Raw genomic sequence first — 24966 nt, forward strand, 5'->3', positions numbered from 1 at the left:
CCTCCAAACACAGAGCAGTCATTAGGACATGATCTGTAACTACAGTGCAGTCTAAAAATATGTAAACACAACGCCTGTCATACGGTATCCACATTTGCTGTATTATACTGTGTGTGGTAAAACAGTTAGCTCTGCAATCTGAGAGAATTCATGGTGACAAATGTAAAGTTCAACATATCTGAGATTCTCATGTGTGATGTAAAATCAAATCCACATGGGTCTCTTTAAACAGAACCATAGCCCCTATCACAGGACAGTGCAATATCTTATAACTTCTTGCTTCACATTCTCGTAACATTCATTTCACCATTATTTTGTATAAATGTCAGTGAAATTAATTTCTGTTTGTCAACAGTGAGGGTAAGAAGTAGACTATTTATCATGAATAAGTAGATTTAGTTGAAAGGTTCTTAGGAACCAGGCTCACGGTACCATGGGTCAGGAAATGGAAACATGTCATTGCAAGAATTTCCTAATGAGCCAGAACGAATACAGCATGTTGGCAGAATTCAAAACTACATAGAATAATGCCACCACTTTCCTTTTCCACTTAACTTTAACTGCTGTGGATTGTGTCAGTATACGTATATTTACACAAATTGTTCACTTACACACAAAAACGTACAATAATGTCAGCTAAAAGTCTTCCCAGACATATTGAGAGAACGGGGACTGGTTCATACACACATATGGGAGTAGTTACACACACACACACATACTGAGGGATTGGTAAGGGTTGCCATATTGCCCTGGGCAAGTGACCTAAGCAGTTGCGGAAGTTGAGCCTGTTCTTTGGTTGCCCCATTGGGCAGTAGATTTTTTTTTACTGATAACAAACAAAATGCAAAGAATTCCAGTAGTCTGGTCCTTCTTGTTCCTCCCCTGTGTTTAGGTGAAAAAAAGCTACTTTACATTTTTGGGCATGTGATCATCATCTTTGGCCAACACAAAAATACTCCTGACTTGCCCAATAAGCAAATGCCTTTCAGACCTTAAAGCTGAGATCCCCAAAAGGTGAAACAGTGCCACTGGCCACCCCAGGCACATTTGTTCTTGTTTTTGAAAAGGAGGAGATAAACATCCAGCAACCTAATAAAAAAATATCGTAGTACATGCTCTTCTGTTTTATCGCACGTGCAGTGATGTCCAAGGGGAATAAAACAGTGTTAGTTGTTTTAATTGGAGTCTTTGTTTTTGTATTATACAATAGGTGGGACTAATCCTGAATGCTGATTGATTATTAAAACCTACACTAACCAGAAGCCATGGATAGATGACAGCATTCGCGCAAAACTGAAAGCGAGAACCATCACATTTAACCATGGCAAGGTGACTGGGAATATGGCAGAATAAAAACAGAGTAGTCATTGCCTCTGCAAGGCAATCAAACAGGCAAAACGTCAGTATAGACACTGACGTCTTGCTTCCAGACAAGCTAAACACCTTCTTTGCCCGCTTTGAGGATAACACAGTGCCACCGACGCAGCCCGCTACCAAGGACTGTGGGCTCTCCTTCTCCACTTGCTTCAAGATGGCCACTATTGTTCCCAAGAATGCAAAGGTAACTGAACTAAATTACTATCGCCCTGTAGCACTCACTTCTGTCATCATGAAGTGCTTTGAGAGACTAGTCAAGGATCATATCACCTCCACCCTACCTGTCATCCTCCAATTTCTATGTTTGGGATTGAGTATGATTCCCAATTAGAGGCAGCTGATTATCGTTGTCTCTAATTGGGGATCATACTTAAGGTGTCCCTGTTCCCACCTGTTTTTGTGGGATTTTGCTTGTGTATGTGCTTGTAGCACCACTGAGGTTACGTTTCGTCGCTTGTTTATAGTTTTTTTTTGTTGAAGTTTCACTGCAAATAAAGATGTGGAACTCAACACACGCTGCGCCTTGGTCCCGTCCTTATCACGAAAATGACACACTCACCCACTCCACACTGAATAGCAGGCTAGTGATTGCTTTGCAATTTTTGCAGGTAGACACGGATTCCTTCCAAACCACTCATTGTTGAATTTGTGATTTCCAACTTGTTGTGTAATGTTCATGTCCAATGGCCGATGAGCACCAATACGTTTTATCTATAATTTCTCTTCATTATTTCTCTTCATATGAGAAGGATTGAAAAGGATCTGTCAGTAGATTGTCGACTTGATTCATTATGATGATTGCTAGCTTGCTAACTAAGATTTTGAAAGACTGACATGATCAGTCCAATCAAAGCTATGCTAGCTATAACGTGATTTGAGGTAATTGTATCTATGGCCAATGACATCGAGCCTTCTTGGATGGGCACTTCTAATGTAACTCTATGGCAGCACCCAAGGGGCTTGAATTTTCGAGCTCTCCCCGTAGATTTTGCGTTGACGTAGTGTCCCCATGAGTAACAGAACACTGAGCCAATTACGCTCCGTATTTTCCGCTGGCTGCCACACCACCACAGAAAGCAATGAGCTAGGCTGAAACACCTGCATTTTGGAGCTGCTTTACTCAAGAAAGCCCATGTTTGTATGCGGCTTTATTAACTACATTTTATAAATTTTTTTACATGGTTTGCAAACTGATATGTGACACGTATTAATGCCAAAATAACATGCTAAACAGGCGGGGCTCTGCCCCACCTGCCCTGAATGACGGATCGCCACTGGTTCTTACATATTACTTACAAAGTTTCTCTCATATTGCGCAATCCCAATAACTGTCACACCTTGATCTGGTTCACCTGTCCTTGTGTCTCCACACCCTCCAGGTGTCGCTTATTATCCTCGGTGTTGATATCTCTTTGTTTCCTGTCTCTCTGTGGCAGTTCGAGTTAGTATGTCTTGACTTTTGGAGTGCTGAGGACAACAAGCAAGCTCAGTGGATGTATTGGTTCTGACAGATCACTTCACCAAGTTAGCTCACGCCTTTCCATACTCAAATCAAACGGCAAAGTAAGTTGCTAGAAAGATATGCGATAACGTATTTTGTGTTTATGGATTTGCTGAGCAGATCCACAGATCAAGGGGCCAATTTTGAGAGTGAGCTAATCGCAGAACTTCTCAAGCTCTCTGGTGTCGCCAAGTCATACACAACTGCTCACCATCCCATGGAGAATGGGGGAACGGAAAGGTTCAATCGAACTCTGGGAAATATGCTTCGCTCACTCCCTCTAAAAGCTAAAGAGAAATTGCCGCAGCACATACAAACTCTAACGTTTGCCTACAATGCTACTGTACACGAAACCACTGGCTATGCTCCATTCCAGCTCATGTATGGTCACATTCTGAGACTCCCTGTTGATGTAATGTTCAAGCAAGTTTTGAGGGATCCTGTGGTTGTTGACTATAGTAGCTATGTCAAAACACTGATGTCCCATCTCCACAAAGCAGCGAGCATCGCTCAATGGCATACAGTTAAAGAACAACAGAAACAGGCCAAACATTATGACAGAAAAGTCAGAGGCACTCACCTGAACAAAGGAGACAGGGTGCTTCTCGCTAACAAAGGGGAAAAGAAAACTTGCCGACAAGTGGGAAGCTAAGGTGTACACGGTCATTGACAGAAACCTACATACACACATATATAAAGGAAACACCAAGGTGGTACATCGGAACCTTCTTCTTCACATCAGCGTTCTGCCAGTAGAAACGCCCAAGGATGATTAATGTGAATCTCAATCGGATGGAGCTGTAGATCCAGAGTGTGAGGGTCAGTAAATGGACCTTTCAGACTTTGATGAAGAGGAAAACTCTGGAGATATGACCAGTTCATGGATACTCAGTGGAGTAGATGACCCCGCAAGTCAGGAATCTTCGGGGAGACAGGAGAAAGTCAGGGATGAGATGGAACAAGAACTGTCAGCGTACAGCTGCAGGGACAATTCAAACCAAGACCGCCAAGCTCAGCTATCTCTCGATAATGAGACTGCCATTGGCATTCTTGACTATGACAGGGTAGCTGTAGTCCCTGACACAGATCCTTCATCCATCTTGTTTGAAATGGATTCAGGATTTTGGTGAAATTCAGGAGGGGTGAATGTAACGTGTAAAATATATTTGATGTATTTCACTGAAAATCCCTCATATTTATTTGTTATTTGTTATTTTACATTTATTTTAAGATGGATTACATTACTTTCAAGAGTTAATTATTTTATTGTATTTATTTTTTTAATTGTGTTAATGCTGCGATGTCATCAACGGGAGCCTCAGTTTGCTCTCTCATCTTCGATCTCCAGCCCTCTGATTCCCATCGGACCGATCGAGGATAACGTATTTAATCACGCTAATGTCTGGAAGGGCTCTCTCCTGGGAAACAGCTGTGTGGGAGCAGCAACCCGCTGTGTGCCAGAGCTTGGAGGATTTCATGGCAGAAGTAAGGAAGGTTTTAGATTCTCCGGTGCCAGGGAGGGAGTTGGCTCGAAACCTAGAGCAGGTACATCAGAACTCCCATAGTGTGGCAAACTACGCAGTAGATTTTCGCACATTGGCCCTGGAATCCAGAGGCTCTGTTCGACACCTTCCTCCATGGACTGTCGAAGGGGATAAAGTATGAGCTTGCAGCTCGGGAAATACCACTGGACCTCGATTCCCTTATCGCCCTTTCGATTAGGATTTTGATTGCCGCTTACAAGAACGCCGGTGTGCGAGGAGGTCGAGCCTCAGGAACACTCATTCGTCTGATGGCACTCGTCCTAAGGAATCCGGAAATTCCCAAAGTGTGTATTTCCGAGGAGAGCCAAAAACACCCGAGGTTTCCAGAGAATCATCAGCGACGGGTGAGTTGGATAATCCTGTGGTAGATTGGCCTAACCCATCCAGGGTGCAGTTAAAACGCTTCCTGGGTTTCGCTAACTTCTACCTCCGTTTCATTCAGGGCTACAGTACCCTGGCGGCCCCCCTCTCTGCACTCACCTTTCCCAAAGTACCATTGACATGGTCTCCAGCTGTCGACAGAGCCTTTGTGGACCTGAAGCATCGATTCACTACGCAGCCATTCTCATTCATCCGGACCCGTCCCGTCAATTTGTGGTGGAGGTTGATGCTTCTGACGTTGGAGTGGGGGCCATCCTGTCCAAGCGATCTGTCCAGGACCAAAAGCATCATCCCTGTGACTTCCTGTCCCATCATCTCAATCCTGCAGTGAGGAACTACGATGTAGGCAACCGAGAACTCCTGGCGGTCAAGATGGCGTTGGAAGAGGGGAGGCACTGGCTGGAAGGAGCAGAACAGCCATTCTTGGTCTGGACCGACCATACAAATGTGGAATATCTCCGTACAGCCAAGCGCCTTAACTCCAGGCAGGCCCGGTGGGCTCTCTTGTTTACAAGATTCAACTTCACCATTTCCTACCACCCAGGGTCCAAAAAAAGTGAAGCCCGATGCCCTCTCCTGCCTCTACAGTTCCTCTGCCACGCCCTCGGTTTACCTAAACCATTCTGCCTAACTCATGCCTTGCAGCCTCAGTGGATTGGGAGATTGAGACACTGGTTTGCAAGGCACAACATTCCCAGCCTGGACCTGAAGGGGGCCCGGGCTAACCGGCTGTTTGTCCCTAATTCAGTCCGGTCCTGGGTCCTGGAATGGGCTCATTCCTCCAGGCTGACCTGTCATCCAGGTTCCCGCCGTACCCTAGCATTCCTCCGACAATGTTTCTGGTGGCCCACAATGGTTCCTGATGTCTCTGCCTTCATCGCCGCGTGCACGGTGTGTGCTCAGAATAAGACTCCACGGCAAGCTCCTTCTGGCCTTCCACAGCCACTACCGGTCCCTCATCGTCCGTATCTTTCTGGACTTTGTCACTGGGCTCCCCCCGTCTGATGGCAACACCATCATTCTGACGGTGGTGGATCGGTTCTCAAAGGCCGCTCATTTCACCCCTCTCCCCAAACTTCCCTCTGCCAAGGAAACGGCCCAGCTCATGATGCAGCACGTCTTCCAGATCCATGGACTCCCGGTGGATATGGTTTCCAACCGGGGTCCTCAGTTCTGGAAGGCATTCTGCACCCTTATTGGGGCGTCGGCCAGTCTATCCTTCAGATTTCATCCCCAATCTAACGGCCAGTCGGAGCGAGCTAACCAGGACCTAGAGACAACCCTAAGATGCCTTATCTCAACCAACCCCACTACATGGAGCCGACAACTGGTCTGGGTGGAGTATGCCTGGATCAACCTTCCCTGTTCAGCCACGGGACTCTCCCCCTTTGAGTGCTCCATGGGGTACCAGCCTCCACTCTTATAGAACAAGAACCAGAAGTCAACGAACCCTCTGCCCAGATGTTTGTCTGCCTCTGTCGACATACCTGGAGAAGAGCTCGGGTAACACTGCTCAAGACCAACTCCAGGTATCGTCAACAAGCGGACCGCTGTCGGACTCCAGCTCCCCGCTACCGCATTGGACAGAGGGTATATGGCTGTTCACACAGGACCTGCCCCTTCGGGTAGAGTCCCGCAAACTGTCCCCCCATTTCATTGGTCCTTTTCCCATCTCTAGAGTCCTTAGTTCCACTGCTGTCTGTCTCTTGTTACCTCGTACCTTCCGTATTCACCCTACATTCCATGTGTCTAGGATTAAGCCCATGTCTAACAGTCCTTTGTCTTCTGTCCCCAGACTACCAGTCTGCCTATCCCCTTGTACTGTTTTGGACTCGGATCTGGTTTCTGACCCCTGCCTGGCCTGACCTCAAGCCTGCCTATCGTCTAGTATTGTTTGGACTCTGACTTGGTCGCCTGTCCCCGACCTGCCTTTGCCTACTCCCTTTGTTATAATAAATATCAGAGCTCTACCATCTACCTCCTGTGTCTGCATTTATTGCACCTGGTATTCCCAGACGGTCTCCCGTTCCAGTACTAATTAAAATAAGCTTATTTTTTACCCTGTTTTCTCCGCAAATAAGGAACCTTGGCTCATCTCCACAACTCCTCAATGAATCGGGGGAAACACTGTTCGACTGACGACCGGAGTCAGCTTGCTGGCGCCCGGCCCAAGGAGTCGCTAGAGCACGATGAGCCACCCAGGACCCCTTACATTATTTAATTATTTAATGACCACCATATTAAACATGACATAATACAGAACATTGATAAGAACAGCTAAAGGACAGAGCTGTTCTGGTGGCCCAATGTCTCCCCAATACAGTGGGGAGAACAAGTATTTGATACACTGCCGATTTTGCAGGTTTTCCTACTTAAAAAGCATGTAGAGGTCTGTAATTTTTTATCATAGGTACACTTCAACTGTGAGAGGCAGAATCTAAAACAAAAATCCAGAAAATAACATTGTATGGTGTTTAAGTAATTAATTAGCATTTTATTGCATGACATAAGTATTTGATCACCTACCAATCAGTAAGAATTCCAGCTCTCACAGACCTGTTAGTTTTTCTTTAAGAAGCCCTCCTGTTCTCCACTCATTACCTGTATTAGCTGCACCTGTTTGAACTCGTTACTTGTATAAAAGACACCTGTCCACACACTCAATCAAACAGACTCCAACCTCTCCACACTGGCCAAGACCAGAGAGCTGTGTAAGGACATCAGGGATAAAATGGTAGACCTGCACAAGGCTGGGATGGGCTACAGGACAATAGGCAAGCAGTGAGAAGGCAACAACTGTTGCCGCAATTATTAGAAAATGGAAGAAGTTCAAGATGACGGGCAATCACACTCAGCCTGGGGCTCCATGCGGGGCATCAATGATCATGAGGAAGGTGAGGGATCAGCCCAGAACTACACGGCAGGACCTGGTCAATGACCTGAAGAGAGCTGGGACCACAGTCTCAAAGAAAACCATTAGTAACGCACTACGCCATCATGGATTAAAATCCTGCAGCGCATGCAAGGTCCCCCTGCTCAAGCCAGCGCATGTCCAGGCCCGTCTGAAGTTTGCCAATGACCATCTGGATGATCCAGAGGAGAAATGGGAGAAGGTCATGTGGTCTGATGAGACAAAAATAGAGCTTTTTGGTCTAAACTCCACTCGCCGTGTTTGGAGGAAGAAGAAGGATGAGTACAACCCCAAGAACACCATCCCAACCGTGAAGCATGGAGGTGGAAACATCATTCTTTGGGGATGCTTTTCTGCAAAGAGGACAGGACTACTGCACCGTATTGAGGGGAGATAGATGGGGCCATGTATCGCGAGATCTTGGCCAACATCCTCTTTCCCTCAGTAAGAGCATTGAAGATGGGTCGTGGCTGGGTCTTCCAGCATGACAATGACCCGAAACACACAGCCAGGGCAACTAAGGTGTGGCTCCGTAAGAAGCATCTCAAGGTCCTGGAGTGGCCTAGCCAGTCTCCAGACCTGAACCCAATAGAACATCTTTGGAGGGAGCTGAAAGTCCGCATTGCCCAGCGACATCCCCGAAACCTGAAGGATCTGGAGAAGATCTGTATGGAGGAGTGGGCCAAAATCCCTGCTGCAGTGTGTGCAAACCTGGTCAAGAACTACAGGAAATGTATGATCTCTGTAATTGGAAACAAAGTTTTCTGTACCAAATATTAAGTTCTGATTTTCTGATGTATCAAATACTTATGTCATGCAATAAAATGCTAATTACTTAAAAATCATACAATGTGATTTTCTGGATTTTGTTTTAGATTTCGTCTCTCACAGTTGAAGTGTACCTATGATAAAAATGACAGACCTCTACATGCTTTGTAAGTAGGAAAACCTGCAAAATCGGCAGTGTATCAAATACTTGTTCTCCCCACTGTACATTTTTTTTAAAGGCACCCATTGTGGCGTTTGCCGTGAGGTGTTGATTTATCTGTTTTTCGAAACCAGGTTTGCTGTTTATTTGAGCAATATGAGATGGAACAGAGTTCCATGCAATAATGGCTCTGTATAATAATGTACATTTTCTTGAATGTGTTCTGGATTTGGGGACTGTGAAAAGACCCCTGGTGGCATGTCAGTTGGGGTAAGTGTGTGTCAGAGCTGTGTGTAAGTTGACCATGCAAACAATTTGGGATTTTCAACACAATGTTTCTTATAAAAATAAGTGATGCAGCCAGTCTCTCCTCAACTCTTACCCAAGAGCATGCTGTTAGGTTTGCGTAACTGGCTGTAAAGGAGTCAGTCGCAGGAGAGCAGAAGTTGGATAGCCAAAGGAGCCTTTTATTTCAGCGAACAATACACTTGGCACTAAGAACACTAAACACAATATGGGTTGACATAACCCAGCGTAAACCAGTCTAGCGTGCACATACACGAAACAACAAACAATTTCACACACAGACATGGGGGGAACAGAGGGTTATATACACGTCTAATATTGAGGGAATTGAAACCAGGTGTGTAGGAAAACAACACAAGACAAATGGAAAAAATGAAAGGTGGATCAGCGATGGCTAGAAAGCCGGTGACGTCGACCGCAGAACGAACAAGGAGAGGAACCGACTTTGGCGGAAGTCGTGACAGTACCCCCTCCTTGACGCACGGCTCCAGCAGCGCGCCAACAACGGCCTCGGGGACGACCCGGAGGGCGAGGTGCAGGGCGGTCCGGACGGAGACGGTGGAACTCCCGCAGCATTGAAGGGTCCAACACGTTCTCCACCGGAACCCAGCATCTCTTCTCCGGACCGTACCTCTCTCACTCCACGAGGTACTGAAGGCCCCTCGCCAGACGCCTCGAATCCAGTATGGAGCGAACGGCGTACACCGGGGCCCCCTCGATGTCCAGAGGGGGCGGAGGAACCTTCTGCACCTCAGACTCCTGGAGAGGACCAGCCACCACCGGCCTGAGGAGAGACACATGGAACGAGGGGTTAATACGGTAATCGGGGGGGGGGGGGGGGGGGGGGGGGGGGCTGTAACCTGTAACACACCTCATTCAGTCTCCTCAGGACTTTGAATGGCTCCACAAACCGCGGACCCAGCTTCCGGCAGGGCAGGCAGAGGGGCAGGTTTTGGGTCGAGAGCCAGACTTGGTCCCCCGGTATGAACACCGGGGCCTCACTGCGGTGACGGTCTGCGCTGGCTTTCTGGTGCAGCACGGCGCGCTGAAGGTGAACATGGGCGGCGTCCCATGTCTTCTCCTTGCACCGGAACCAGTCGTCCACCGCAGGAGCTTCGGTCTGACTCTGATGCTAAGGAGCCAGAACTGGCTGGTACCCCAGTATGAACTGGAAGGGGGAGAGGTTAGTGGGGGAGTGACAAAGCTAGTTCTGTGCAATCTCTGCCCAGGGCACGAATGCTGCCCATTCCCCTGGCTGGTTCTGGCAATAAGACCGCATAAACCTACCAACATCCTGGTTAACTCTCTCTGCCCGTTACTCTCAGGGTGAAAACCCGAGGTAAGGCTGATCGAGACCCCCAGACGTTCCATGAACGCCCACCAGACCCTCGAAGTGAACTGGGGACCCCGATCAGACACTATATCCTCAGGCACCCTGTAGCGCCGGAAGACGTGTGTAAAAAAGACCTCCGCAGTCTGTAGGGTGACCGGGCAGAGGAAGGAGACGGCAGGACTTAGAGAAACGATCCACAACAACCAGGATCGGGGTGTTTCCCTGTGATGGGGGGAGATCGGTCAGGAAGTCGTTCGACAGGTGCGACCATGGCCGTTGTGGAACAGGTAAGAGGTGTAACTTACCTCTGGGCAGGTGCCTAGGAGCCTTACGCTGCGCGACACTGAGCAAGAGCAAACATAAACCCTCACATCCTTAGCCAATGTGGACCATCAGTACTTCCAGTGCACCGTCCGACTGATGCCTGGATGACCAGAGGAAGGTGACGTGTGGGCCCAATAGATCAGCCGGTCACGGACAGCAGATGGAACGTACAGACGTCCAGCGGGACACTGGAGGGGAGCGGGCTCTGCACGTAATGCCTGCTCAATGTCCGTTTCCAGCTCCCACACCACCGGTGCCACCAGGCAGGGGGCCGGGTGTATGGGGGTGGGATCCATGGACCGCTTCTCTGTGTCATACAGCCGGGACAGTGCGTCTTCCTTCACGTTCTGGGAACCTGGTCTGTACAAAAGGGTGAAAACAAAACGGGTAAAAAACATGGCCCACCTTGCCTGGCGAGGGTTCAGTCTCCTCGCTGCCCGGATGTACTCCAGATTGCGGTGGTCAGTCCAGATGAGAAAAGGGTGTTTAGTCCCCTCAAGTCAATGTCTCCACGCCTTCAGAGCCTTGACGACAGCCAACAGCTCCCGGTCCCCCACGTCATAGTTTCGCACCGCTGGGCTGAGCTTCCTCGAGAAGAAGGCAAAGGGGCGGAGCTTCGGTGGAGTACCCGAGTGCTGAGAGAGCGCGGCTCCTATCCCAGCCTCGGACGTGTCCACCTACACTATGAACGCCAAAGAGGGATCCGGATGGGCCAGCACGGGAGCCGAGGTAAACAGAGCCCTCAGGTGACCAAAGACAAAAGCCTAACCCAGCGCAAACCAGTCTATCGTGCACATACACGAAACAAAAAACTATTCTACACACAGACATGGGGGGAACAGAGGGTTATATACACGTCTAATACTGAGGGAATTGAAACCAGGTGTGTAGGAAAACAAGACAAGACAAATGGAAAAATTAAAGGTGGATCGGCGATGGCTAGAAAGCGGGTGACGTCGACCGCCGAACACCGCCCGAACAAGGAGAGGAACCGACTTCGGCGGAAGTGATGACACATGCATAGTATTTATATCAGCCCTCTGATTACAATGAAGAGTAAGACGTGCCGCTCTGTTCTGGGCCAGCTGCAGCTTAACTATGTCTTTCCTTGCAGCACTGGACACACAATTTCAGCCTGCAGAACTTGCTTTTTGGAGTGTGGTGTCAAGAAAGCAGAGCATCTCTTTATTAAGGACAGACTTCTCCCCATCTTTACAACCATTGAATCTATATGTTTTGACCATGACAGTTTACAATCTAAGGTAACACCTCAACTTGTTCATCAGCCACACCATTTATTACCAGATTCAGCTGAGGTCTCGTTCTTGATTTGTACCAAATACAATGGTACAGGACCAGTTTATTACTGGCCACCCATTCCAAAACAGACTGCAACTTTTATCAATTTCTTTCAACCAATCATCAGTGGCTGGAGTCAGCTACCATCCTCAGTAGCTTTCCATCTAAGTTGTCAATACCAGGAGGTTTGTCATTATTGATCGATAACAATAATGTCTCCACCTCTCCCTCACTAACTTCACAGAATTCAAATTTGCAATGCTTTTCTTTCAATATTAGTTTTTTTTTTTGCATGAAAACGATGGCTTGTTAGTTGTTAGCATTTCCTGAAGAAGTTTGCCCACTTTGCCAATGAAGTAATCATAAAAAGAATTGGCAACATCAAATGGTTTTGTGATGAATAAGCCATCTGATTCAATGAGAGATGGAATTGAATTTGGATATATTATGTCCTTGTATTGCTACTGCTGTGTCATCAAATTAATTATCTAAGTGAGTTTCAGAAAGGGCTAATATATTAATGTTATCTGATGTTAGCAAGTTATTGATTTCATGAACCTTATTTCTAAGGCTACATATATTAATATGGGCTATTTTCAGCCCTTTCCAGGGTAGCGCCTCAGAGATAGACATAATATGGAAAAGAGCAAACACAGCAAGAGAAAATAATACATATTCTGCAGTCTATTAATCAATTTCTCTGTGTGTGTGTGTGTGTGTGTGTGTGTGTGTGTGTGTGTGTGTGTGTGTGTGTGTGTGTGTGTTGCAGGGTTGAAGCTACAAACCCATAGGCTTGGCTGTCTCATCCCCTCCAGGCTTCTGTGAGGGAGGGTGAACAGTGAGCCTGTCATAGCGGATGTAATCAATGTCCCCACGCACTCTGGCAGCTTTCATGGCTGGGATCAGTTATTTCCTCTTCTGGCACACAGCTTCAGGATAGTCCTTGTTGAGGAAGATATACGTTCCTCTCAAGTTCTTGGCTCTTTCCAGAACAGCTACTTTGTCCTTGAACCTCAGGAACTTGACCACTATCGGCCTGGGCCTGTCGCCTGGGCCGGTTTTACAGTCCTGTGGGCGCGCTCCAACTGAATCTTCCTGTGGTCCATCTTCAATTTCTCAGAGATCATTTCCCTCACTTTGTCCACAGACTCCGTTCATGTCTCATGTGGAGAATCTACAATTCCGTCCACAACCATGTTGTTCCGCCTTTGTCCCTCGAGTCTGATTTATCAGTCATTGTTATCATGGATTCACATACATAACTGATGTCCTCTCTCAATGACTTACTCATCGAGCTGACACTGGGAGAACTGCAAACTCTTCTCCAGGTCCTGGACCTCTTTGGTCAGGTCTTCCGTTCTTTTAGTAGTTGAATCCCCCAGTATTTGGACAAAACAGTTGAAGCTATTTTCTAGTTGTAGCAACTAATTGTAGAACTATTTTTGTTTGTTTAAAAGATCCTTCACGTGTGATAGAGACACCACTGTCCTTGACGGTACTCCTGCCAGCTTTGGTCTTTGTCATGGTAGCTAGCAACGTAGCTTACGCTGTTACTCTTCGCAGTTCCAGACAGGGTAGGTCACAGGGAAGGTTGAAAACAACAAACAGCAGGGATCTAGACAGCCACAAACCCGGAGACAATCCGGGGTCCCAGACACAATGGCCAACCCCGTCACGGGCTGCGTTCAAGCCTTCAAGAAAACCCTGCTAGCTTGTTATGCAGCTAGCTAGCAGCTAGGCTAGCTGCAACCCAAAATAGCTCCTCAGACCCTTCAGTTGGCAGGATCACCGGACAGAGACTAGCGGTCCCAGAAACTGATGCCAACTGCGTTGCGGGATCCAAACTAAAAAGTTAGCTAGCTACTTAGAACTTTCCAATACACTTTCAAAACAACAAACTTTTTCAAAACAACAAAACCAAGCTGTGATCACTTGACATGGATGCTATCAAACTGTTAATTATTTATATATCCTGCTGTAAATGATCACAATTATGTTCCTTGTTACATTCCAACTATGGTCTGACATTCATGCCTCTATGCCAATTAATATCCACCCGGATTGAGGATAACATTTTACTAACGCTACAGCAATGTGATCAGTTTTATTAGCAAGCACTAGAAACAAACAGGAAAGGATTGACATAAAGGTGTGGAGTGACAAAACAGGAAAGGATTGAAAGGAGTGACAAAACAGCTAATTAACACATCCTCTGTGTGTTGTTTCTTTTTTGTTTCTTTTGTAAAAAAAAAAGGGTTAAACCATACATTCCTTTGTGAGTCTCAAACTGCACCTAATATTTCATAATCAAACGTGAAACTTTGATTGTGAAATAACTAAACCACTATCCAATCCTTTTCTTGGAACCACCCTGTACACAAACAACGTCACAGCAAGACAGGTGACAACACCTGCTTGTGTAGCAGGCGGAGGACAGTGATGACGCAAGTGCACAGATTTTAATTAGTGGGATCCTTTCACGCCAAATCAAACATGTGAATAAAATGCAGTGGTGTAAAGTACCTAAGTAAAAATACTTGAAAGTACTACTTAAGTAGTTTTTGGGGAATCAGTACTTTACTTTACTATTTATATTTTTTACAACTTTTACTTCACTACATTCCTAAAGAATATTATTCACTTTTATTCCATACATTTTCCCTGACACCCAAAAGTACTCGTTACATTTTGAATGCTTAGCAGGACAGGAAAATGGTCTAATTCACACACATATCAAGAGAACATCCCTGGTCTTCCCTACTGCCTCTGATCTGGCTGAGTGTTGGGGTGTGCCCCTGGCTATCCGTGAATAAAACAACAAAATGGTACCGTCTGGTTTTCTTAATTTAATATAAGGAATTTGAAATGATTTATTCTTTTACTTTTGATACTTAAGTATATTTTAGAAATTACATTTACTTTTGATACTTATGTATATTTAAAACCAAATACTTTTAGACTTTTACTCAAGTAGGAATTTACTGGGTGATTCACTTTTACTTGAGTCATTTTCTATTAAGGTATCTTTACTTTAACTCAAGTTTGATGATTGGGTACCTTTTCCACCACTGATACAATGTACAGAATTGTGTTAATCCATTCATGTTAATCTACTCTGGCACCACAGACAGACACACCCACCAAGCTAATTTATAACAAGGCAAAAGTAAAGACGTCTTCACCTGCAAATAATGCAACCCTTGGGCCAATTGAGATATCGCATGTGACTAACAAATTTCAGTTAATTACTGTAGCCCCTGCCTTGGGCCGATCAGTTTAACTTTGTAAACGCCAGAACACTATGGCAAGACGCATCATTCACCCAAGTTTCCTCAAAATCGGGCCAGTGCTGTCGCATGTGACTAACGTACAAACAAACGGAGACAGATCCACAGTCCCCAACCAGATACCGTCATGGGGGACAAGTAATGTGTGGTTACAGTTGAGCCACCCAACAGAAGGAAAATCTGACTGAACCTCCCTCACACCACCACAGAAACACACAGGAGACTCTCTGGGAGGCAGTGACACCGCATGTGCTGTTTTATTGGTGGAATAGTCATTTACAGTTGTTTAACAGTATAGATTAATTTCATAAACGTTTTTGCACAACTGTTTCAAAAATACAACCACAGATAGTATTTTGCAATATTCTTCTGATCAATGTCCTACTGCAACCACCATACAGATGCTGTTTCCGTGCTTACTAAAAGCCACATTCTCACCATGCTCACTCATACACAGTTAGTAATATTACCCTCTATCAGTGAATCGGCATGCAGTTTGGTGTCTTGAACTGTATGAGAGATAGAGCGTGCACACACGCACAAACTGTACATACACATAAACACACACGTTTGTGAGAATGTCTTAGTGAAGTCTCTGATAGAAAGTCCAATGTTATCAGGCATTAAAATTAGTGGAGGGTCGCCGTGAATCAATATCACCACACAAGAGGAATACATAGTGGAAAGGAGACAAAACACTTAAACACCCCTCTGCTTCTCACATATATGCATGCCCACAAACATGGACACACACAGACAAATACCGCTGATGGTAGTACGCCGGGAATATGGGGAAGTTGCCCCTAGACACTAATCTAATGTCAGTTTTTCCATTTCCCCCCTAGAATGGTTATGGTTTGGGGGGGATAAGCTGATCCTAAATATGTGACTAAGGGAAACTTAGAATGAGCCCTGCTGTTTGTCCAATCAGATCAGGAGGTCAGTGACTGAGGGCAGTAGCTCAGTCAACTCAGATTGAATGTTGGCAATCTGGGTGACAGGGTTGCCACGGAGATCAAGGCAGGTCAGCTTTGGGCAGGAAGTCAGGAGTTGAAGGTCAGAGAGTTTGGATATTTCTGAATATTACGGTCAAAGAAAATGACAACATCTCTAACTGTATTATAAAACATTAATGTATTACCACATTGAAACTGATCAAAAGAGAAAGGCAAGGATACGGTTGTTCTTCAAGGACACTTCTTGCAACTTGGGGAGATAGTACAGTCCATCCAAATTCTCAATAGCGTTGTCATCAGCCTCCAATACCTGGGAAATGGAAGGCCATAATGTTAGACAAACATCAAAATATTAAGTACAAAAACTAGAGTACAGCACATGAATAAATATTAATTTGATCATAACATAAAACATTTTTTTTATTACTATACCTCGAGGCACTGCAGCATGGCAAACTGAGGAGGCAGCCTAAGCAGCTGATTGCATGATAAATTGATATGAGTGACCAATAGCAGCTGGTCCAGGTGACATAACATGGTCAGGTTCTGTAGAGGTGAGGGTGAAAGACATTAGGTGGACTTACAGCCACAAAGAAGAGAAGGGGGAGTCAAACTCTGGATGGACAAGGATAGACAGATACAGACAGGAACAGACAGCACTAACCTTGTCAGAGAGACTGAAGACCCGGACCTCAGCGTACTCCATCTTGAGAATGGTGTTCTCGATCATGAACTTACTGCACAGGTCACCGTAATAAGCAGAGCGCATGGAGTCCACCTCCTGTGTGAGAAAGACAGAGCAGTGATAGAAAACACATATTTTATGTATTAGTGTACACGACTATGTAATAGCCCTGTAAAGCACTAACTTTAAGAGTCTGGAAGTGAGAAAGGGTCTCTCGCTCGTAACCTAGGGGATCTAGCGCCCTCATAAGCAGAACGATGGTCAGCAAGCACCCTGAGAAAGTGAGAAATTACAATTGTCATACATTTTGTGACGTTTCCAATAGTGATAAATAATAAACCCTAACATACACACTACACTCAAAGTGTGTACTTACACTTGTTCTGGGGCTCCAGCTCCAGAAGTTGGTTGCAGGACTGTAGTTCAGACTGCAACACAGAGGTCTTTTCCACAGACAGCTCACTCCTACCAGACAAAAAAGATGCTGAGGTATTTTTTTCCCATTCAGTAAACAGAAAGTCTGATATACCAACCAGAGAGCCTTCTAAAGCTCTGCTATTCACACACACACCACACACACACTGTACCTGAAGAGCTCCTGGTCAGTGGCAGAATCCCTGCACCAACTCTCAGACCGACCTGTGAAAGATGGAGGCAATACTATGAGGTGAGGCTAGAGGGCAGCAGAGAGCAAGGACTGAAGTCTAAAACATTATATACCCATCTCAGACATGTTAACACAAAAAAAGACAAGAGCATGTACTCAGTCACACAGAAGGTGCATGAGCACATAAACATTATTTCACCTGTGTACAGAGCACAGTCTCTGTGAGTGTGTTTCTCAGTCCAGTGCACGGTCAGGTTGTGTTCATTAATGATGTCACTGATAGTGCCAGGAGGAAGCGCACAGATCTGACACCATGTTAAGGTCCACAATCAAATAGAATAAGTGCGGATGCTTGTGTTTGTTAAAGTGATCGAATGTCTAACATTATATGTTGCAAATACCTGTTGAGCATTGCCCATCTCGAAGACAGGTACAACATACATCATTGTATGGCCGTGTGTAAAAAAATAATAATAATAACACTAGTTTTATTGTCACATTCACCGGATAGGGGCAGTGACATTTTTTATTTTACAGGGTCAGCCATAGTATCGTGTCCGTGGAGCAAATTAGGGTTAAGTGCCTTGGTCAAGGACACAAGACAGACTTTTCACCTTGTCAGCTCGGGTATTCGAACGAACCACCATTTGGTTACTGGCCCAACGCTCTGCAGAGATAAAGTAATTCTCTATGTCTGTAAAGGTTCATTGTTTTCTTTCTCTACCTGCGTTTCAGTAACAGATATGGAGAGCGCTTAAAAGAGACATGTTAAGAATGATGAAACCTACTGTAGACTACAACACAGGGATGAGAAAGGAATGAAAAAGAAACAGTGAGCAGCACAAAGGAAAAGTGCATTACCACATGCCTAGAACAGAGTAATGTCTTTAGCCTCTTAGAGATGTTAAAAGTCTCCCTTATGGGCGACTTTGAGCTGTTCTGGACTGGTTCCGTCTGACATCTGTGTACAAAGCACTTGTGAACGTTGTAGGGTCCCATACCATATAGGGCCAAAAAGCCCCATCTGTCTGCTCTCCGATTCCACTCTCTCAGCGGAGCAGGTTGCATACCCCACATTTGCATAGGGAGTGATGCGTCACATTTTCTGGCCTATTCAGACAAATAAATGTTCTCTTCCTCTGAGCAAGTGAGACAGCATATGAACGGTGACAGTCTAGCAAGTGCAGCCGTTGTGGTTTCATCTCACTGTGATATTCTCAGCTGGATTTAGAGCTCACAACATGAAAAAACACAAAATAATTTCATTGAATTGTAGCAAAACCACTTTCTCTTGCTCAAAGACCGACTAAATTACTTTGTGCTTAAAGCTGAAGTTGTAACGATTCTACACACATTTGAATGGTGTCTACACTGCTCAGTGGACGTTTAGAAAAATTGTGTGATCAGTTAAATTAAATTGTGCCAATATTGTACTGTTACTAAGTATTATCATATATATTTTGTTAATAGAAATGTGATTGTAATATAATTTGATTGTTACTATATTTAGTAAGCATTTCATTCATTTCAAACCCTACTGGTCCACTTTTGTTGAATAGGACAAAAATTTGATTTGTACTATGTACTTGAGCTTGTAAAGCCTCTAAAGTGACTACATAATTATGGTTGGGTATGCCTTTAGGCAGAAATCAACATTTTGCCCTATCATTCACATTTTACCCATGACTGTGAAGGAAAGGATACCCAGACAGGGCTGTGTCTGAAGTGAGGATGGACACTCCTCCATTCCACACGCTGGGGCTGACCATCCAACACCAGCATCAGACCACTAGATGAAGCCTGAAAGGAGAGTCAGGGAGGAATGGAGTTTAACTGTAGAAGGAGCAGAGGACATACACGTTACAGTAAGGTGTCTACTTTGAGGGAGTACTCACATTGACAGGTCTGGAGAAGGCCACAGCCACTCTCTCCTCCTCACGGCTGACAAACACACAGCTTATCATCTCCTCTCGCTCCGCTGAGAAAGGCAGAGAAACAGAGCTCACAGCTGGAAGATAATAAAGACAATTTACATAGAAAATACAAAATTATACACGCACCTCTGCCTAGCAACCACCTGTAGTAGAACCAGGCACTCTGGTCATTGGGGTCAGTGAAGAAGGCATTCTGTACGAGCTCATACTCTAAAAATAAAAACCAAAGGGTTTAGTAATGTATGATGATAACACAGACAACCAGCACGCATCAACTCATTATTCTGCCTTCCATCCAACCCATGGTATTCCTAGTGACAGTGCCCTCTGTCTGCCTGTTTAAAGTATTACACTGACAATATATCTATATATGTTTGTAACTCTGCCTGGCCATGGTGTTGTCCATACCTTTGAGCAGCTGTTCCTCACAGACGCGATGAGAGTGTGTCTGAGGGGAGGGTGGAGGGGAGGAGTGGGAGGGCTGGTGGCAGGGCGAGGGGGGGTCGGGGGACTCAGGGTGGAGTAGGGGAAGGAGGGTGCTCCGGTAGTGCCAGCTGGAGTAATTGGAGAAGTTGGAGCCGATGAGACGGTCAGTGAACTGCAGCTCCTGGTCCACAGGCACACCAGACATCTTCACCACCATCCGGCGATAGTCCCAGCAGTGAACTGAGAAAGATGGGGGGGGAAATTGAATATGAGAAGAAAAAAAACATTGGAGAGACCAGGACGTCAAAATATATTTTGATCCTCTGCCAGATTCATTTCTATCTCTTGTCCCTATCAAGCTCTGTCTCATCCACCTCTCCAACCATTCCTCCTTCAAAGCTGTAGTCCCTCCCCAACTTCTCTCCTCCCTCACTATAATCCTCCTACCCTCTGACTCACAGTTGCGGTCATCCAGACTGAGGCAGCGGTCACACAGACCCAGTTCTCTGGCCCAGTCAGGTCTGGGCAGGCGGGCTGAAACCCAGCCTCGGTGGTGCCAGCTGCCGTACGACTTGGGATTCACCTTCAAACACGACTCCAGAAACAACAACTCAGCCTCATACATCTTCTGCACGTCATCCTCCTCACTGATACAGAGAAAAGGATAAGACATGTGAGTATGATGCACTTAAATAATGAACAAGTATTGGTACTTTCAGATAATAATAGCTACAAGAGACACAGCTGTGCCACCATGGGCAAAAATGCATTATAAGAGTTGTAGTGTCCTCACCGTACAGTCTCCAGGTGCAACAGGATCTCTCTCCTGTAGTTCCAGAGAGTGGCAAAATCAGGATTGGAGGATAGCAGCTGCTGGGTCAACTGAAGGGCCTCATCATCCAACACACCCTCCATCCTCTAAAACCAGCAAGAGAAAAGTGATGAAATGTGATCTTCAAAGTTCTGTCATCCCATCCAAACAACTGCATAATCAGGCTTAAACCGTAGCCATAGTTAAACTTATCTTCCGATTTAAAAAAAATATATATATATCTATATTTTTTAATTTACCCCGTTTTCTCCCCAATTTCATGGTATCCAATTGTTTTTTTTAGTAGCTACTATCTTGTCTCATCGCTACAACTCCCGTACTGGCTCGGGAGAGACGAAGGTTGAAAGTCATGCGTCCTCCGATACACAACCAAATCGCACTGCTTCTTAACACAGCGCGCATCCAACCCGGAAGCCAGCCGCACCAATGTGTCGGAGGAAACACCGTGCACCTGGCAACCTTGGTTTTGCGCACACTGAGCCCGTACCGCCACAGGTGCGCAATGAGACAAGTATATCCCTACCGGCCAACCCCTCCCTAACTCGGACGACGCTAGGCCAATTGTGCGTCGCCCCACGGACCTCCCGGTCGCGGCCGGTTACGACAGAGCCTGGGCGCGAACCCAGAGTCTCTGGTGGCACAGCGCCCTTAACCACTGCGCCACCCGGGAGGCCCTTATTTTCCGAATTTGACTGAATGCGTCTATGTCAAACAGACCTTAGTAAAGATAGCATCTCGTGCAGCCACATAAATCTTGAGTTTCTTCTCTCTCTCTTTTCTCTTCTCTTCTTCCTGCTGGGCGGTGGACTTCAGCTTTACCCGTCCATGCTGTGAGAAAGACAGACAGGAAGACACTTAATTAACACATTGCATTGATATCCAGTAATGATTAAAAGATGACAATAACTAAATCCAACTTAAACAGTGTGAAAGCAGAAAAACAATCACTCTTCACTCACCATCCTGTCAGTTCAGGGAATAGGCTGTGCAAATCTAAAACCAAAGAGCAGATTGAGATGGCGAATCAAGAATTAAGTATGTGAACCAGGCGCCTGCACGTACACACTCAAATCAATTGTGGCCTGCATCTGCGGGAACACCTCTTTCTACTACTTTTGGTCCATTTTTAAGCTAGGACAGACGGGAGGTGGGGGCGCACCAGTGCAGTAGGTACCATAACGTTGGATGCCAACCGCCGATAAAAACTACAGATGAGGCGACGGCGACAACGGTAGACATTGTCCTTCGCCCCTGCCTGCTGAGGACGGGTTGTTTTCCCGCAGTTCTGTTAACAACAGCGAGGGCAGGTGTTCGGCAGGCGGGAGCGAAGGACACTTAACGTTATGCGCTAGCTAGTTAGCGCTTAGAAGTGGGGATGTTGATGTCGTAGTTTCAATGAGCAAGGCAGAGGCAAAAAGCCTGATAGGGACAGTGATGCAGAGATGACAGGAGCAGTGGAATAGAGTGACTAAGGGCAGGCATTTATTTCAAGTACAGAGGACGGCAGGAAGGTACAGAAGAGGAGGCGTTCATGCAGACACAGGAATTCCCACATGCAGGAACGCCCCGAATTGCGGGCCGTAATCACACACACTTGCCCAAAACCGCACCAACCTTCTGATGGCAGCAAAACGCCGAGTGAGGGGAATACTGAGTTGTGTCAAGTCGGCTACAGCATAATAATAATCAGTTTGCTGAATACATGAAGATCGACTCGCCAGTCGAAAGTATTTGTAAACACACATGATTAGCGCTTCGACTTGGCAATCGCCCATCAACAAAACAAGACCCCAAGCTGTCGGACGCACCGTTGAGTATACCCGCTTATTCACATGTAGATTAGATAAAAACACATTTACTAACATAAATTCCAACATAATAACACCACATATACTCACTCCAAAAGTCTGCTGCTGTTGTAGCAATGTGTGGATTCGTTTACTTTGGTTTTCAGACGAAATATTGATGTGTGCCTGTGTCACCCAGTGGCAGTGAGGCGAACAACTACAATTTGAACTTCCGGCCCGTGGAAATTGACGTCACGACCAATGGAGTTTATGATATGTATGGCTCCCTCTTGTGGATTGACATACACGTTTCAGTTTCAAGTTTTACTTGTCACAAGTACAGTGAAATGTTTAACTTGCAAGCCCTACCCAACAGTGCAGGATTCAATATAAAATAGTATAACTAATACAAAATGTAGAACACGAGAAATAAGAAATAAGAGAGGAAGCTATATACAGGGTCAGTGCCAGTACCAAATGGAATACTGTGAGACAAGCATTTATATAAAAGACCACTCCGTAAGCCACGCCCCAGTGGCCAGAGCTAGGCATGTTGCACTTGGACACGTTTTAATACAAAAAGCCTCTACTTTTACAATGCGTCTTCCACGTGGCAGGATTAGACAGATGGGTAAACAGATAAGATTTACTAAGGTCCCAGCCCATATGGGGGTGGAGGGGAACAAGGCAGTTGATGTATTGGCTAAACAAGCACATGGAAGAGGGGATGTTGATGTCGTAGTTTCAATGGGCAAGACAGAGGCAAAAAGCCTGATCTGGACAGTGATGGTGCAGAGATGGCAGGAGCAGTGGAATAGAGTGACCAAGGGCAGGCATTTATTTCTAGTAAAGCGGAAGTGGGGAAGGGGAAGACAGAAGAGAGGAGGCTATTTTTACAATAATAAGGGTGGGACACAGCCAGTTGAATAAGACCTTACATGTGATAGGAAACAGAGGCCGTGGAGCATGTATTGCTACAGTGGGGGCTGTATCAAAGGGAAAGACTGAGATCTAGTATGAGGGAGAAGGGTATACAGGAAAGTAGTTTAAATAGTATTTTGAGTAGAACGTCATTGGATATAGTCTCATATTTTGTTATCTTTTTTAAGAGTAAGGGGAGCTGGCAGGTAGGATTTCGTTTCACGCCGTCTCTGGCCCACACTCCAGTACAGTAGGTGGCGGTAATGCACCATAACGTTGGATGCCAACGCCGATAAACCCCACTGAAGAAGAAGAATGGGTCTTCCAGGGCAGAAGAGTCGAGTTGTGTACGTTGTTCGCATGAGGTTCCTTGATTGGTGAAGTGTGTAGAGTTGATCCATAGTTTGGGGAATGGAAAATGGCGGATAGTAGTGCGGACAAAATTGAGGAAAAGTTGGTAAAGCAACAGCTGTGCTGGAATGCGAACAAAGTGTCAGTTCTGATGGCATGGAGCGGGAGGATGAGGGTCAAGGACCGGAATGGCCGGTAGTGGAAAGACATAGGAAGAAGAGAAATCATGATACAGAAAGCAGTGGAGCGTCTAGTAAAGAATGCATAAAGAGGGCCAATGTAGGAAGCAATAGTAGGGATGTGTTGGAGTGGAAAATGGTGATAGTGTTTGATGAGACCAAAGGGTCTCACATTCACACTATCAGACTTACTAATGCCATAGAGAATATGTATTGCTCTATTGTGGTGTTGTCCAGCCAGTCTCCCCAGGTTAACAGCACCATGGCGTGACTCCAAACCTTTTCTCCCAGGTACATGAGCCAGGTATCTGTCTTATTCGCCATTCAGTGAATGAGGAGAATACAGGAATCACAATAAGGAGCATATGGGGTCCAGGGCAGCACAGGGCCACACTCCGCACTGAGTCCTCAGAATCAAATTCAGTGGTGAACTCACACTTCCAGCCAGGCGCATCAACTAAGACCACCTGCCTACCAGCCACTTCACCCTGTCATCTCACACTGTGTGCCAGTCTTTCAGTATCAAACACCCTGCCCAGGATGGTGTTCACTGCCATGCTCCTCCCAACACAGTTCGCACCCAGAAGCACAGCCCTCACCTCCACATCATGTTTACCTCTTCCTATAAGGCAGACAAAAAGATGGACAGACAAAGGGGAGAGATCACAATATTTGTTTATAGAGCATTGAATTTCACTAATTGTTTAACGCCCACCACCCAGAAAACATTCATCCCATAGATTCCAAACCTAATCCCAATGTATACTCACCACCCACAGTTGCTCTGTTCTTCTTCATCTTCATTAGCCTCAGCATCCCTCAGTTCTTTGCATCCTATCTCTTCTGCAGCAACTGTACAATCATATCATTGTGAATTTGATAACAACCACTCTGTGCTACCATCCTCTCTATATTTTGCAACAGTCAGTGACCCGAGTCACATTCTCCCTTTTTCTGTTGTCTATGATATGGTCCCTGTTCTCACAGTTTTCTACAAGCCTTTGAAGGATGCCTCCCTCACTTGAAATGTGCTGCTCTAATGTCATGTCCACAAGCCAATTCCCTCTGGTAAAGAGCACCATGGTGTGTCTCCATAC

General features: G+C 45.7%; 1 protein-coding gene across 1 annotated transcript; it reads right to left on the reverse strand.

Moving 5' to 3' along the window:
• Positions 1 to 15419: 15419 nt before the first annotated feature.
• Positions 15420 to 22889, reverse strand: rabggta (Rab geranylgeranyltransferase subunit alpha). The gene is made up of 17 exons (XM_021599272.3): positions 22530 to 22889; positions 21591 to 21624; positions 21349 to 21459; positions 20593 to 20717; positions 20259 to 20446; positions 19782 to 20039; positions 19500 to 19583; positions 19335 to 19417; positions 19144 to 19239; positions 17639 to 17744; positions 17420 to 17471; positions 17209 to 17297; positions 17017 to 17105; positions 16812 to 16928; positions 16580 to 16693; positions 16370 to 16457; positions 15420 to 16267 (listed from the first exon to the last, which is right to left on the reverse strand). Exons 2-17 carry the CDS (start codon positions 21591 to 21593, stop codon positions 16119 to 16121), a joined length of 1752 nt encoding a protein of 583 aa, XP_021454947.1. The 5' UTR covers positions 21594 to 21624; positions 22530 to 22889; the 3' UTR covers positions 15420 to 16118.
• Between the last annotated feature and the right edge of the window lie 2077 nt (positions 22890 to 24966).

The sequence above is a fragment of the Oncorhynchus mykiss genome, chromosome 4 (genome assembly GCF_057628025.1).
Source record: "Oncorhynchus mykiss isolate SJ-2025 chromosome 4, ASM5762802v1, whole genome shotgun sequence".
NCBI classification, from domain to species: Eukaryota; Metazoa; Chordata; class Actinopteri; order Salmoniformes; family Salmonidae; genus Oncorhynchus; species Oncorhynchus mykiss.